General features: G+C 37.0%; 1 protein-coding gene across 3 annotated transcripts in view; it reads left to right on the plus strand.

The window, feature by feature from the left end:
* The window catches only part of GTF2E1 (general transcription factor IIE subunit 1), a 33,767-nt gene extending 19,409 nt beyond the window's left edge, over positions 1–14,358 (plus strand). For all 3 annotated transcript variants that reach the window (XM_036883426.2, XM_036883427.2, XM_057503053.1), the window contains 3 exons: positions 1,125–1,326; positions 6,478–6,719; positions 12,572–14,358. In XM_036883426.2, coding sequence (XP_036739321.1) covers positions 1,125–1,326; positions 6,478–6,719; positions 12,572–12,996 — 869 coding nt within the window. In that variant the 3' untranslated portion in view covers positions 12,997–14,358. The remainder of the gene's footprint in view (positions 1–1,124; positions 1,327–6,477; positions 6,720–12,571) is intronic.
* Positions 14,359–16,513: the final 2,155 nt, after the last annotated feature.

Raw genomic sequence — 16,513 nt, forward strand, 5'->3', positions numbered from 1 at the left:
TGTATTTTATTGAAAAATGATGTTGGCATTTTGATAGAGATTGCATTAAGTCTAAATTGCTGGCTTTGTGACTTTGGACAAATCACAGAGCCTCAGTTCTGATGCTACTCTATGGGATTGGTATAAGGATCAAAAAGTGTGCATGAAAGTATTTTAGAAAGAAAGTCCTAAACAAATAAAGTATATATTGATGTCTAGTATATTGTCTCTCAAATGTTTGAATTTACTTGACAGATGAAGGGCTATGGTTGGGTTTTGATGTTTTTGGACCAAATTTTACATGGTCTTAAATATTATGATGAGAAATTTAGATTTCATTCCATGGACTTTAGAAATTCAGCTACTAAGTAGACTTTAGAACAAGGGGATGAGATGAAAAAATGGTGTCATTAGGAGTCTTGGAACTGGAGAGGGAGAACCTACAGGTTCAGAGACCAGATTGAGAAAGTTGTTTCAGCCTGAGTAATGGGGTCCTAGATCAGAAGAGATGACAGTAGAAGTGAAATATCTGAGATGTTTCTAAGGAATTAACTACAATTTAGTTGTAAGTTGAATGTGAGGGATATAGAAGTAAGGCTTCTTGAATTTTAGTTTTGGAAATGGATTGGTTAAATTTGTTTAAGATATAAGTGGTTAATAAGTTTAAAGAAATAAAATACCCTTGTGACAATGTACAGATGGCCTGGAGACTTGGTTTCAAGTGTTTCTTTGGCTTTCTCCATAACACAGACCTAAATATGTAATGTGCAAAAGAAGGCTCTTGGGAAAGGGTACAGATTTCACTGGTAAGCTGTCAAGAATTTGGTTTTAAATTAAAATAAGTATGAATATGTTAGAAATGTGATTAAAAACTGCTAAAAACTGTATGCTGTACTTAGGAGTAAAAATGCTTTGAAATATAATAAAAGTGATAGATTAATATGTGATAAATATTGCAAAATATTGATTGTAGAATCTCAGCAGTGGGCATGTGGCTAGATGTTCACTGTAAAATTCATCTTTTCTGTATATATAAAAGTTTTAATAATAACATGTTAGAGGAGAAGTGGAGATATAAACTGTTAGCCAACGATTAGTCTTGAGAATTTCTCTTCCCTTACCTGACACTTTTGTTTTCTCTGTAGGAACTTTTCGCTGTACTTTTTGCCATACAGAAGTAGAAGAAGATGAATCAGCAATGCCCAAAAAAGATGCACGCACACTTTTGGCAAGATTTAATGAACAAATTGAGCCCATTTATGCTTTGCTTCGGGAGACAGAGGATGTGAACTTGGCCTATGAAATACTTGAGCCAGAGCCCACAGAAATACCAGCTCTGAAACAGAGGTGAGTATAGGCCCTGTGCTCTTAGCAGGAACACATTTAAATTCTCCCTTGTTGAAACTACCTGTCTTTTGGAAAACAGGAGTGGTAAGTCATTTACCAGGAGACTAAAGACTTACACAGGTTCTCAGCTCTGCCGGTACTTGTCTGATTAACTTGTGTCTGTGATGAAATTTGTACTGAATACAGAACAGTGTGGGCCTTGGGCAAAAATCTTTAAATTGTTAGGTTTGACTACAAGTGTTCACTCTGCTTTGGCCTGCTGCAATTTAGCCAATTGTTAGCTAATCCTAAATTTGTTGTCCCTCTTGGGATTATTTGAACTTTCCTAGTCAAGTTCTGAAGGCTGAAGTTCTTTAAGGAATACAGCATTCACTTTTTTGTTTTTGAAGCATTTAACACACATTTCTTGTCCTCCTTAGTTGTCAGTGCAGCTCCCTTGGAAGTGAAGTATTGTAGATATGACCTGTGGGTTAATGCTTTTTACTATGGTTCCTATTCTTATCAGTGTACCCTGATGTTTGAATTGCAGAGGTAGCATTAGTTTTGCCAGACCCTAAAAAGTAGTTTATGTTCTTTTTTGAAAAGCATCAATGAGATTGAGGTCAGAGAGTTTTCCTACTCTACCCCTTTTCTTTCTCTTTCCTAGAGTGAAGCTGAGGGCTTAGAGTTTATACCCTTCATAGAACCCAATAGTCCAAGTTGTAACTAGTTTTTAGCACTCTTAGTATTTTACACACTCTGGTACTGATGTTGCAGAAATGCCTGCCAGTCCTGGCAGTTCTGACCAAATTGTTTCTTTTAGGTGGTTAAAAACAACCCAGTTGTACAGAAAGTTTTTTATCTACACAAGCTATTATGAAATTTCTAGCCTAGCACCATGGGTTAGAATGTTAGAATGTTAGAAGTTAGAATGCCTTTACCCCTGATAACAGAAAACCCAACTACAGGTAACTTGACCAGTAAGTAAAACTTGTCTAGCATGACCAAAAGTCCTGAGGTAGTACAGTTCAGAATTAATTTCACAGCTCTACTACATCCTCAAGGATCAGATTTGTTCCATGATTATACTCCACTGAATTTCGCCTGTTAGTTGTCCTTTTGGGACCATGAGGAGAGCAAGCCTAAGATGGCCATGTGTTTCTAGGTACCATATGTAGATGAAAATGTCCAAATGCAGAAGAAGGGACCATTCCTTCTTTGTGTCCTATTTTAAGACTGAAGAAGCCTTCCCCAGAGGTCAGCCTTCATCATTCTCTATCCTCCAATGTCTCACTAGCCAGAATTGCTTTACACACTTATTTCTTAACCAGCATCTGACAAAGGAAGTGAGATCACATGATTGGTGCTTAGACTGGTTATGGTTGACCTCCTACGTCTGGGGAAGGTCCTAGAGTTCTTTGGAGCAAATAGCCATCAGTATTTGAGTAAAATCAGTAAGGAAAAGAGAAGCCACAATTGGTAGGCAGCCAATATCATCCACATCACAGATAACCTTACATTTTTGTTATTGGTCATTTGGTTCCTTGTAAAGAATTTGGTTTTTGAATCTTTTTCTGTTGACTTAAGTAATACTGTAACTCCAACATAGAAGACTATGAGGGAAATTGCTTTTATAAAAATAAATAATTTTCTAAGCCTATGGGTTATTTCTTGTTGAGGTATGTGTCAGCATTCTCTCTGATTGCTTTCCACACAGAACAGTGCTCTCTATGAATTCTTTTTGTGTTTCTTCTTCTAACTATAATTATTTTCCTGTTTATCAAGATGCTTCCCCACTGTAATAGCATTCATTCACCACCACCTCTGGCATCCTGCCCCTACTGTTCCCTACCTACTACAGTCCACCTCCCATCCCAGGATCTTTAGTTGGATAGCCCTCACTCCATTTCAAAGACAGGACTCATACAGCGATGCCAGGGGCCCAACAGCAGCTCACTGTACCAAATCACCTCACTTATCATTAGGAATGATGGTGACTCCAAGGATGAAGAAGAATCAGGAAATAAACTGATTAGGAAAGAGGCTGTCCAATAGCCTGGTTGCTAGTGAAGAAAGGGGGAAATGGAGGCAAGCAAGAGAGAGAGAATGGGGTACTTGGAGCTGCCAGCCAGAGTGAAGTAGAACTGCTTCCACCTGGTCAGGAGAAAGTCCTGGAGTTAGGTTACAAGGTGTGACCTGGGCTCATGTGGCCTCACCAAGCATTTGACAAGCTCCACTGCCTGGATACAATACCCTGGAAGTGGTATTGATTTAGCCTTTCTGTGTCATAGGATATGTTTCAGAGTGTGACGGGTCTTTAATAGCCATCTTGCCCCAAGAGTAAGAAAGGAAACATTGGTAGAGTTGTGTGGAAGCTCATAGACAATAGTAATTCATTGTTTTTTTTTTTTTAATAAGTAGCATCATTGTTAGTTTGGTTCTAAAACTTCTTAAATAAGATGATTCAAAACTAAATTGTCACTTTTGTCATTTTTAAGTAAAATGTGTATATTCTCTCAATAGAAGAAATTGAAATGTTTCAGTATGCAAAAGGAATGATCTACGTCTCTGTCATCTGGATTTTCATTAGTGTCACATTTGCTGATGATTTCAATTTGTTTGTGTCTGTGGTGAAGGTAGAAATCTGTGTAGTCAACTCTCCATGGTTAAAAATATCTTTAAAAAAAGATTCTTCCAAATTTTAAAATTTGTAAAATTTCTTCTGCCTCAAACTGTAATAAAACCAATGTTGAGTTTCTATGATGGAGTACTGAAGACAAAAAAGACATTTTAAAAGTAGTCTCATGCTAACATTAATCTTTTTTCTTCCAGGTATTATTGATATACACTCTTATGAAGGTTTCACATGAAAAAACAATGTGGTTACTTCATTTACCCATATTATCAAGTCCCCACCTATACCCCAGTGCAGTCACTGTCCATCAGTGTAGTAAGATGCCACAGATTCACTATTTGCCTTCTCTGTGCTACACTGTTTTCCCCGTGATTGCCCACACCATGGCTAACACTAATCTTGATTGTCCTGTTCTTTTTTCCTTCTGTCTTGTTCTTCTCAAAGCACTGAATATTTGCTGACCTTCAGAAGATAGTCTTCAGAGTTAATGCTAAAGAGCATAGATGAAAACTATGTGTTCAAGATTATGCATAGGGAGAAACAGTAGCTTTAGAAAGAGTGACTGGATCATTTATGGGCCTGGATGAAGGAGAAACATAAGGACAGAGTTGTAGCTGGCCAGTTCAGAGCTAGAGAAATGCTAAGTGGATGGAGAAAGGCAAAGGCATATGGCTAGCCCAGGTAGACACATTTGGGGGCAGATAGAGCAGGCTCATCATGACATGATAAGGACATTAGCTGAGGACAGACGAGACATTAAAAGAAGTCAAGGAGACAACTGGATGAGAGAGGAGGGGCTAAGAATGTAGAGTGAGCACAGAAGCCTAATAGTACAGGTCAGGTCAGGCCAGACAGAGGAGGAGAGAAAGAAAAGTGAATGTTTGAGGGAGAACAAAATTTAAAAAGCCAGCTTCTAGCAGACTCAGATTATAGAGAAGGCAGCAACACAGCCTTTTAAAAGAAGACAATGTGGATCAGGATCAGGCAGGAGAGAGAAGAGAATGACTAGGGACAGGTATGGATTAAATTGAGACAAACCTTTTAGATCAGGAGGCAGAACAAGAGGGATGGGCCAAGTCCAAGATTACCACCAGAGGATGATCAGAAACAGTGTTCTCAGGGAGAGATGGGCCAATCAGTTACATATTCTCAGATATACCTCAGAGAAACGTCAGCTGAGTTTGAGACAGAAAACTCAAGTGGATGTAAGTGAGCCCAGGAAAAAATGAAAAATAGTGGAGTAAGCAGTAATGAAGTAGGACCAAAGAGAAAGAAAAACAGTGAATGGATTCTGAGAGAGAAGTGTAACAGAACATAAAGATACATGAAGAAGTTTAGGTTAAGCTCAAAATGAGGCAGGGTTCCACACAGGAGACAGTCCAGGATCCATGGAAAAGATTTAGAAAAAAAAAGGAAGAGAAGTAAAGGAGAAATGTGGGGCCCAGAGAGTCAGTCAGTAGATAGTGAAACAAATTCAGCAAAAGGTATTGAGAAAGATACAGAGCAGGCACTCAGTGAGTAGATAGTTCATGAAACATAAAGATAGCTTATGGGATAAAACAAACTATGTGAACAGAGAGAGAGAGAGAGAGTTGTGCACAGAAGGTGCGGGGAAAGCATCAGTAGCAGGCAGAGATAGACAAGGCATGAGCTTAGGCCTGGAGAATCAGGTATATTCAAAAGAATGTGGAGCAGATTGAAAATGAAACAAGCAGATAAAATGGAGCTGCAGAAAGACTGAAAAGTTAACTCATAGAGATGAGGAAACATAACTAGCAAAAGATAAGGAATGATCAGGCCTGAAAGAGGCTTAGGAGATCGTGGGTAGTCCAGGTCGAAAGTAAAACAAAATAGAGAAATGATCATGGTACTTAACTTCACGGTAGAAATGGTTGGATGGGTAGAGGAGTCAGCAGAGGTGTAGAGATAGAAAGATACAGCTCTACAGGAAGGAGGCTGGTCTGTGCATACGGACATGGCTTATCTGCTGAGTAACAGGAAAACATGAATTCTAAGTTAAGGTCTGGCTTTGTAGATAGAATACTTTTATAGAATTTTAGCACACAAAAGAAAGAGAAAACCATGCAGAAACACTTTGAATTATTCTGGGTTGAGGTGAGAGAGTGTTTTTAAAATATAACATGTCTTTTGTTTGTTTTGGGTTTTTTGTTTTGTTTTTAAAAAAATACTCTTGAAAAAAGTGACTGAAAGAGATTTTTTTGCCAGACTAGTCTTTAAGTGGATTATGTCACCATAAACAGTATCCCCTCTCCCAATTAGATTTATTAAAACATCTTAAACTATAAAATCGCAATCATTTTTATATATCAGACAATCCAGTTTTTGAGAAACTTAAATATAAATATGATATGTTCTTCTAACTCATGCCTCTTTTACTTTGAGGTATCAGGTTGCTCAGAATTAATGCCTGCGTACATGAATGTTAAATAGCATTTAATACTAAAGTAACCACCTCCCCAGCTGTACTTCTTTTCCAACACCAAGATTTTACTTTGTCTTCTAACCTTTTTATATAGCAAAGACCATGCAGCAGCTGCTGCTGGGGCTGCTGGCCTGACAGGTGGGCACCACCGGGAAGCATGGGCCACCAAAGGCCCCTCCTATGAGGACTTATACACTCAGAATGTTGTGATTAACATGGATGACCAAGAAGACCTTCATCGAGCCTCACTGGATGGGAAATCTGCCAAAGAGAGACCCATTTGGCTGAGAGAGAGCACTGTCCAAGGAGCATTTAGTTCTGAAGAGATGAAAGAAGGTAAGAGTAGAAGTCAGGAAAATAATATGTCTTGGGTTCAATACAGAAGGAACTTAGTGGGAAATTGCCTGGGTAATTCTTAGTTTTATTGGTAATCCGCTATATCTGTTTTACAAAGAAATTCTATTAAAGCAGGAAGTAAGAAATCAAGCAAGAAGCATTAAAACCAACCAGTGTACCTGCATTACCTTCAACTTAGTTGAACTAACAAATAGACAGCTTTTTAAATGTCCATTTTTAGATTTGAGAAATTACCATCTCTTTATCTTAGTTTCTTTGTCAAGTGCTATTGTATTCAAAGTGGCCACAATCACCTCTTTTTTATTCTTCTGTTGTCCTAATTTACATGCATTTTCCTTTCTCTGAATTGGGAGCCATAACTATGCACTAGTCCAAACTTGTTCTGTTGCTTTCTCATAAATACCGAGAAGTTTGTGCTACCTGAAATATATAAAAAGATATCACCTGAGTAAAGGATCAAGGGTTCTCTCATCATCCAAGAAGGTTAATGGAACTATATACTGGAAATTTTTAGAAATCTCTTTGAGCTCTGAAGGGTTAATCTGATTCAGAAGTTTGAGAACTGCAAGATTTTACATTTTGATTTGTGGCCTAAGTTATTGAATTCAAAGACTTGGCGGTGATGATTGGACTTGGGTTGAGTATATAGAGAATGGGAGGCTAAGCCTGGACAAAGATTACTCAGAACCTGGGAACCAGAAATGAAGGGGAGTCTCTATCTCTGGTTAGATTTCATCAGTATTAGAATCTACATGCCCCAATCCCCAGGTTATGTATCATTGCTAACATATCACCTGAGTATGGTTCTTAATGCAAAAGAATTATCAATAAGTGAAAACCACTTGTTTCTGGCCTTTCTCCTGACCTCTTTTCCCTTTAAAATGAGCATTTCTTTACTGTATATGCAAAGAATCGTAAAAGTAGTATGGAGTTGAGTGGTGATGGTAAAACAGGTAATACCTCTAGTGTAATTCACTTTAGTGTTTTAATTACAATCAGAAAAATGTTTTCCTTGGCAACCATACTTCACTGTCCCTCCTTCCCACTGATTAACTTGTCTGTGATGTTATCTTGACTCAAGTTGTTTTAGATTATATAGTAGTTAGGCTGTCAGCAATTTAATTTAAGCAATTAAGGAGTCTTTTCCCCAACTGACTTCTTTCCTTTCTTAAAGTAACTGAACCTTCTTTTCTTTGACTTAGAAACATAATTGAATAAAATAGAACTATTGTTAACCAATATTATATACAGTTAGGCTATTAAGCTTAGCATTCAGTGTTTACAATTCCTAGAATAATTGAATTTGAATCCCAAGTGCCTTAAATAGCCCTCTAGTCTACCCAGTTCAGTTCTGTAAATCCTTATGTAGAAAATAGGAGAGTATACTATCATGTCTAAATTTGTCTTCATTAGGCTTTATGATAGTGGAATAAGCTTTATCCAGTGAATGTGTAAAGTGAGTCTTAATTGTCCTACACTTAATTTTCCTCAGACTTATAGTCATTTTAATATCTTTCAGAATTTTATACACATCAGTCATGTCCTCACTACTACACTGAATGTTTGGATTCCTTTTGATTCTTCTTTCCTTACAAGTTAGTCATCATCCCCTAAGCCACCTCCACTTACCATTTTTGTTTTATTTTAATTGTCTTTTTCTGGACCATCTCCAGTTGTAATATATTTTACTTGAGACCTAGTGGCCAGAACAATACATGTTGTTCATGCATGGATTCGTCGTTAATGATTTGAGTTTTATTTCCAATATCTTTCTGTTTTTTATCTGATGTTCGGTTTGTTGCTTCAGGCTTGGAAGCATATTAAGACCAACAACTCCAGAAACATGTGCAGAGAGCTTTTAAGACTCTCTCATGCCCTGTATCTGATAGACTTTTTTTAGATTTTTTTTTAGATTATTTTTCTAAAGGCAGATTTTCTTACACTTGCCAATATAGAAATAGATCTGCTATTTTTCTGCCCTTATACAACCTTCAGTTCTTCCTATATTTTTTGCTGTCAGCTTGGCCTTTAAGCACCCAGAATTGCTTAGCATCATCAGTGAATCTGACAATTTCCCAGTAAACATCTTTGTAATTTATAACTCTATTAAATAAGCCTATTCCTAACACTAGTGTTTCTACTTTACCACTCAGAGATTTGCTCATTTAGCCTGACTTTTTGTTTCCTGTCTTCATCTATAACTGAACAATTCCTTTTCTTCCCAAGCCCCTCAAGACCCTTGTCAGAAATCTTTTAGATATGACTTCATTTAATTTATAAAACCAAATTTCTTTTCTCCTAATTTAATATTTACTTTAAACATTAATCAAAATACTATATTAGTAATATTAAGCTATTTGGAAAATTCTTTTTTTTTTTTAGAAGCACTGATTTTAGAAGCCAGGGAAGATAGCCATGGCAATGCTTTAAAGTAATTAAGTTTGATTTTAATTCTCATTTTTACATCCTTGTTATCAAAAACCTGTTTTTTTCTGACCTAAACTTTTAACTCAGTTCATGTTTTCCTTTTTCTCTTACCTGCCCATTGTCTCATCTCAGGAATTCTAATAGGCTTTCTACAATGTCCAGGTTTACAGCAGGTCCATTCTAATGTGTTAATGAGAAGATGCTGTCACTTCATCCTTGGCCAGGATTGGTAATTTCTGCACCTTCTCCAGATGACGATAATAGATAACACTAATCTAAGTGCCAGGCCTGATGATAAATAACACTAATTTAAAGTTCCACTTTACAGATATTCACTTAATCCCTACAGTAATCCAGTGAGATAGATATATTATGTTTTTCCCTTTTTGTACTTCAGAAAATTTAAGCAGAGAGAGATGAAGTAACTTGGTCAAAATCATACAGCTAATAAGTGTTGAGTCAGGATTTGAATCAAGGAGTTAGGTTCCAAACAATACCTTTAATCCTTTTTATTTTTAAATGTAAATATGTTTGGTGGTATTTTCAGAATACAAAAGTTTTTCTTAAAATTTTCATCTATAGTAGTATATCAGGCAAGCTGTGTATGCAAAGGGAAATGAGGTTTGTGGTGAGAGAAGCTTCATTCCTAATGCTAGGTTCCTTTTGATAAAGAGTTCAAAGAAAACTTTGCTTCAGGAAAATAAGATTGCCATTTATTCACTCATTTGTCAAGTATTTATTCAGTGCCTAAAGTCAAAGACACTATTCTGGGTGCATAGGATATATCACTGAATTAAAAAAAAGTGTTTGTTGTGGAGAACCTATGTCCTGGGAAAGGAGACGACAAAGACAATAGATATAAGTTAATACATTAGAAAATAAGTGCTGTGGGAAAAAAATACCACTAGAAATGAGGGGTGAGGATAAATTAAAAGAAGGTAACATTTGAATAAAGACATGAAAGATATAACAGAGTTAGCTGTGTGGATACCTAGAGGAAAAATACCCCAGGCAGAGGAATCAGGCAGTACAAAGGCCCTGAGGTAGGAGTGTGTGTGGTGTGTACAAGGACTACCATGGAAGCCACTGTGGCTGGAGCAAAATGAGCGAGGGGAAGGAAGAAAAGTTAAGTAGGTAGGCAGGAGAGGTTCCAGATGATGTAGGACTTTATTTATTATTTATTTTTATTGAAGTATAATTGATAACACAATTATTATATTACTTCTAAGTGTACAACATAGTGATTTGACATTTATATACATTATGAAATGATCCTCATGGTAAGTGTAGTTACTGCCTGTCACTGTACATAGTTACTGCAATGTATTGCCCATATTCTCTATGTTGTGCTTCACATCCCTGTGACTTACTTATTTTATAACTGCAAGTCTATATCTCTTAATCCCTTCCACCTATTTTGCCCATCCTCCCATCCCACTCCGCTTTGGTAACCAAGAGTTTGTTGTCTGTATTTATGAGTCTTTCTGTCTTGTTTTGTTTATTTGTTTCATTTTTGGATTCCACATATAAGTGAAATCATATGTATTTGTCTTTGACTTATTTCACTTACATAATACCCTCTCTGTCCATCCATATTGTCATAAATGGCAAGATTTCCTTCTTTTTTATGGCTGAGTAATAGTCCATTGTATATACATATACACCATATCCTTTTTATCCCTTTATCTGTCAGTGAACATTTAGGTTGCTTCCATATCTTGGCTACTGTAAATAATGCTGTAATGAACATAGGGCTGCATATATCTTTTCAAATTAGTGTTTTCCTTTTTTTTGGATAAATACCTGGAAGTAGAATTGCTGGATCATGAGCTCTTTCTATTAATTTTTGGAGGAAGCTTCATACTGTTTTGTATAGTGGCTGCACTAATTTACATTCCACCAACAGTGTACAGGGGTTCCCTTTTCTCCACATATTTGCTAACACTTCTTACTTCTTACCTTGTTGATATTGGCCATTCTGACTGTGTTGAGGTGATATCTCACTGTAGTTATGATTTACATTTCCCTGGTAGTTGAGCATCTTTTCATGTACCTATTGGCCATCTTTATGTCTTCTTTGGAAAAATGTCTATTCAGGTCCTCTGCCCACTTTTTAATTGAATAGTCGGTTTTTTGGTGTTGTCTGAGTTCTTTATATATTTTGGATATTAATCTTTTATTGGATATATTATTTACAAATATCTTCTCCCATTCAGTAGGTTGCCTTTTCATTTTGTTCATGATTTCCTTTTCCTGTGCAGAACCTTTCCAGTTTGATGTAGTCCCAATTGTTCATTATTGCTTTTTGTTGCCTATGTCTGAGGAGGCAGAATCCAAAAAAATGTTGCTAAGACTGATATTCAAGGGTTTACTGCCTATGTTTTCCTTTAGAAGTTTTATGGTTTCAGGTCTTACATTTAAGTCTTTACATTGCATTTTAAGTCTGTTTTGAGTTCATGTTTGTATAAGGTTTAAGAAATTGGTCCAGTTTCTGTCTTTTGCATGTAGCTATCAGTTTTCCCTGCACTATTTATTGACAAAACTGTCTTTTTCTATTGTATATTCTTGCCCCCTTTGGTAGATTAATTGACCACATAAGCATAGGTTTTTTTCTGGGTTCTCTGTGTATTTCTGCTCCATTGAGCTACATGTCTGTTTTTGTGCCAGTACCATACTGTTTTGATTATTATAGCTTTATAGTATCCTTTGAAATCTGGGAGTGTGTTACTGTAACCAGCTTTGTTCCTCTTTGTCAAAATTGCTTTGGTTGTTCAGAGCCTTTATGGTTCCAAACAGATTTTAGGATTATTCGTTATAGTTCTGTATTTAGTTGCAACCTTGGTGAGTCTGTAGGAGGTGACCTGGTGATCCTCCCATTCTGCCATCTTGATCCTCACAAACCTTAGAACTCCAGATGATGTAGGACTTTATAGGTCATTCAAGGCCTTTAGCTTTTACTCTGAGCAAGGTGAGAAGCCATGTTTTGATTTCCTATTATGCTAGCTAGTACACTTGATCCTTCATAGACATTATTACATATGTTTTTATCTCAATACCTAGAAGGTAGGTGGTTTTATCACCCCAGTTTATAGAAGAAGGTGCTGAAGTTTAGTGACCAAATAACTTGCCCAAGGTGGTATAGTTTGCATGTGAAAGAATTAGGATGCAGACCCAGGCTGTATTACTCTTAAAACCCATGTACTTAACCAGCTATCACCTAAGTTCCAGTTTGTTAGAAACATTTTGCATATCTTATGGATGGTAGCTCAAAAAATGAAACCAGTGAAGTTTGTGTTATAATATTATCCTATATTTAAATATATTAAAACATTACATATTTCATTAGTTACAAAGGGATGCCTTTTATATTTGAGAATATTGATTTTCTGGGCTTTTTCTTCCAGGTGGCATAGATATAGATGCATTTCAGGAGCGTGAGGAGGGCCGTGTAGGGCTGGATGATAATGAGGAGGTCATGCGGGCTCTGCTTATTCATGAGAAGAAGACCCCCTCTGCCGCAGTGGGCTCAGTGGGGGCCGCTGCTCCTGTGACCACTGCCAATGGCAGTGACTCGGAGAGTGAGACCAGCGAATCAGATGATGACTCCCCACCCCGTCCAGCAGCTGTGGCTGCACATCATCGGGACGAGGACGATGAGGACAATGAGTTTGAGGAAGTAACAGATGACCCCATTGTCATGGTGGCTGGCCGTCCGTTCTCCTATAGTGAAGTGAGCCAACGGCCAGAGCTGGTGGCCCAGATGACACCGGAGGAGAAGGAAGCATACATAGCAATGGGACAACGCATGTTTGAGGACCTCTTTGAGTGAGCTTCCCATCACTTTACCTCCTTTCTCAACTGCTCATTTCAAAAAGAAATTCCCTACCTTTGAAGAAAAGTGTTTTAAGTGGCTTTCTGCCCCTCTTATTGTAAAGCAACTATTAATCTTGCTCAAAGAATAATGGGAGAGAAAATTTGATTTTTATGCCAGAAGCTTCCCCACAAGGTTGGTTGGCTATAAGCATTCCCTTCCCTGCTATTACTACAGTATTAATATTTTACTCTATTCCCTTATCTAACCTTTTTTTTCTTTCCTCTTTAAGATTCATTTTTCTTCCTGCTGAAGTAAGTATTGGAGGTCTGTAGGGCAAATTCTTCCTGCCTGCCTGCAGAAGCCCACTGTAATATGTTACAGAAATTCACCACATCTTTTTTTTTGTTCTATTCTGACCAGGCATTCCAAACAGTTCCTTATACTGTTGCCAACCAAGCAGCTTGTCAACAAGCAGATCATTGATAAGGGGAAAAAAAATCTTAAAACTTTATATTGCCTCACAATTAAGGATGTAGTCGGTAAGGGGGAGGTAGGAATATGTGCAGCAGAGGAATGGATATGCCTAAATCTCATGATTAATATCTAAACCAAAATTTGTGTTTTTAGTACTGACTTAACTTATAGATTCTTTTGTTTGGCTTAATGCTATTGGGTTTGAATGCTGTTAGTAGAAAAAACAAAGTGTACTTAGTAAACACTTATGAAGAAATTAGAAAAAAAATAGATATGGGACAAGGAGTCCATGTAAAGAGTTGAAGAATGGAGAGCATTGGCAACAGTGCCTTATAGAATTGCCTGAGTTTGGAAATTCTTTCTGTAAAGCTGGGACTGGTGCCCTTCTTTTTCCTTCCATCCACAGTGTTGTAAATTGTTAAATGAGGCAGAAATCAAAGTATCACAGTTGATTACTCTTAATCTCTTTTCTCTCATCATTGAAGGTCTTTTTATTTCTCTTTTGGTTCTTGTCAGACTTGGTATTTTAGAGTATGTCCAGTATATTGTTGAGCGTTGTAACCTCAAGGAACATAGTTTACTTTTGGTTCTGATATCTAGCACGGTATTATTCCATAAGGCAGAACTTTAAAGAACTTCCATACAAGGGTCTATAAAAATTGTATTTTTTGTAATATTTTTCCCTTGCATTGTAATTTTTAAGTATTTATCATTTTATAGTACGTGTGTAAAGTTAAGATGCATTTTTAGAGTATCTGAGCCTTGTATGAAGTGATGTTTCATTTATCTGTGTTGTATTAATGGTCAAATATTAGCAATATATCTATTCCATACTGCCTGGAATTTGTTAATTTCTAGCTCTGTAACATCTTGGAGCATAATTAAAATGAATGCTCTTCCCATGTTTCAGACTTTTTTCTCTTATTAGTCATATTTCAAATAATAGATGTAATTATGTGTAGCCTAAACTTTTTCTGGCAATAAGTTGCATTGAGAATGATTTTTATGTGTGTGTCTCATATAGGGCTATTCAACTTTTTTTTTTAGTTGAGCTATAGTTGATAATACAATATTATGTTGGTTTCAGGTGTGCAACATAGTGATTTGACAATTACATACTTTACTAAATGCTCAACACGATAAGTGTAATTCTGTCAACATACGAAGATACTGCAATATTATTGACTATATTCCCTATGCTATACTTTCATCCCCATAACTAATTTATTTTGTAATTGGAATTTTGTACCTCTTTATCCCTTTCACTTATTTTATCCTCCCTATTCCTCCCCTATGGCAACCACCAGTCTGTTCTCTGTGTTTATGAGTCTGTTTCTGCTTTGTTTGTGCTTTTTTGTTTTGATATTGCACATGTAAGTGAGATCATATGGTATTTGTCTTTCTCTTTCTGACTTAGCATAATACCCTCTAGGTCCATCCCTGTTGTTGCAAATGGCAAGATTTCATTCTTTTTTATGGCTGAGTAATAGTCCATTGCCTATATGTATCTTATCTTCTTTATCCATTCGTCTATCACTTAAGGGAATGGAACTAGTTGCATATTTCTTCCATCTTTCATGTGGGGTCTAGGCTTTGTCCTATTAATACATTGAAACAGCTTTCTCCAATCCTAATTGTCCAACTGAACAGCCCTTTATTCCTCACTCTCTTTGGCTGCTCTTCAGTATTCGATGCTATCAACCCATCCTTTCTCTTTGAAACATTGTGTGTGTGTGTGTGTGTGTGTGTGTGTGTGTGTGTGTGTGTGTGTAAGTATGGAATTTGACTTATGGAAAAACATCACAGGTGAAGACAACAGTATGAGTAAGTGTATTCATTGTGGCAGTGTTTGAAATAGGATAGAGACATAGATATACAAAACATACATTAACAGGAATAAGTTAAATTATTTTCCCATGAAGTCATATAGCCATTAAAAAGAAAACATTGATAGGAAAAGATACCCTTAATATGTTAGGTATAGGACCTCACAATGGCTGGAGTTGTTACCATCCACAGTGTATAATAAGGGATGGCCAGGAACTCATTGTCTCTGAGTGAGGTTGGCTCTGTTGTTCTAAATCAAATGTCAATTTCCCGAGTGGCCCAATCTTTCCACTGTCCTTTAAGATTTAAAGAGAACATTTTAATCTAATACCTGGAATACTTCCAGTATCACTTTCTTTTTTGAGGGGTTGGGCAAGTGGTGGGATGCATTACGGAAGGGGTTGGTGGTTTATCTCCTGCTCTGGCTCCCTACTTCCTGGCTTCTCTACCTGTCCTCTGCACCACAGTGTCTCCCACAGTGTGTGACTCCCACTGTGTCACCAATACAAGTCTGTAGCAGATCTTCGCTGAAGTTGTTGCAGTAAGGTGCAGGACATGAGAGGGGGTTTTTGTCTCAGTATTGCATAGTCAAGGAATGTGAGTGGATTGTATACATACTTATTCTTAAAGAGTCTCTGCCCTTCTGTCATGTTTTATCCCACTTAGAGTCCTATCTTCAAATCTTGCTAAAATTTCAGCTTCCTTTTTTCTTCTCTTCATCACCCCTTTCTTTCCAAGGGCCTTGGATACTTATAAATGTATTAGAGAAAAAAACTTAATTCTATATTTTATTCCTATTCTAAGTAGTGCCTTGAAACCTCTTATCACTATCTAAAGTGACCTATCAAGATGTTTCCCTAACCAAGGAGCCATTTCCCCACCTCCAGCAGTCAGCATGAGAGGTTAATTGTGGCTTTAAAAGGAACTTTTTTCCTCTTCCCACTGCACTAAAAATTACTCATTATGCTTTGCCAAAAGTAAGGTGATGGATAAACAACCCTGGCCCTATGTGATCCAGAACCGTGTATCTGGTGGAAAACTGCTTTAATTCTATCTACACTTAAAGCCTTTTTCTTACTTAGATGCCCCTTCCCCCTCCCCCACCACAATACTTAAAAGAGTATTTCCAATACTTAAAAGAGTAGTACATTTAAATGATAAAAAGAAAATGTCCAATTTGGCAAAGCCTGGAATGCAAGAGAGTAGATTCTCATCCCTGCTCCAGTTAAGT

This window comes from Manis pentadactyla, chromosome 1 (genome assembly GCF_030020395.1).
Source record: "Manis pentadactyla isolate mManPen7 chromosome 1, mManPen7.hap1, whole genome shotgun sequence".
Taxonomy (NCBI): domain Eukaryota; kingdom Metazoa; phylum Chordata; class Mammalia; order Pholidota; family Manidae; genus Manis; species Manis pentadactyla.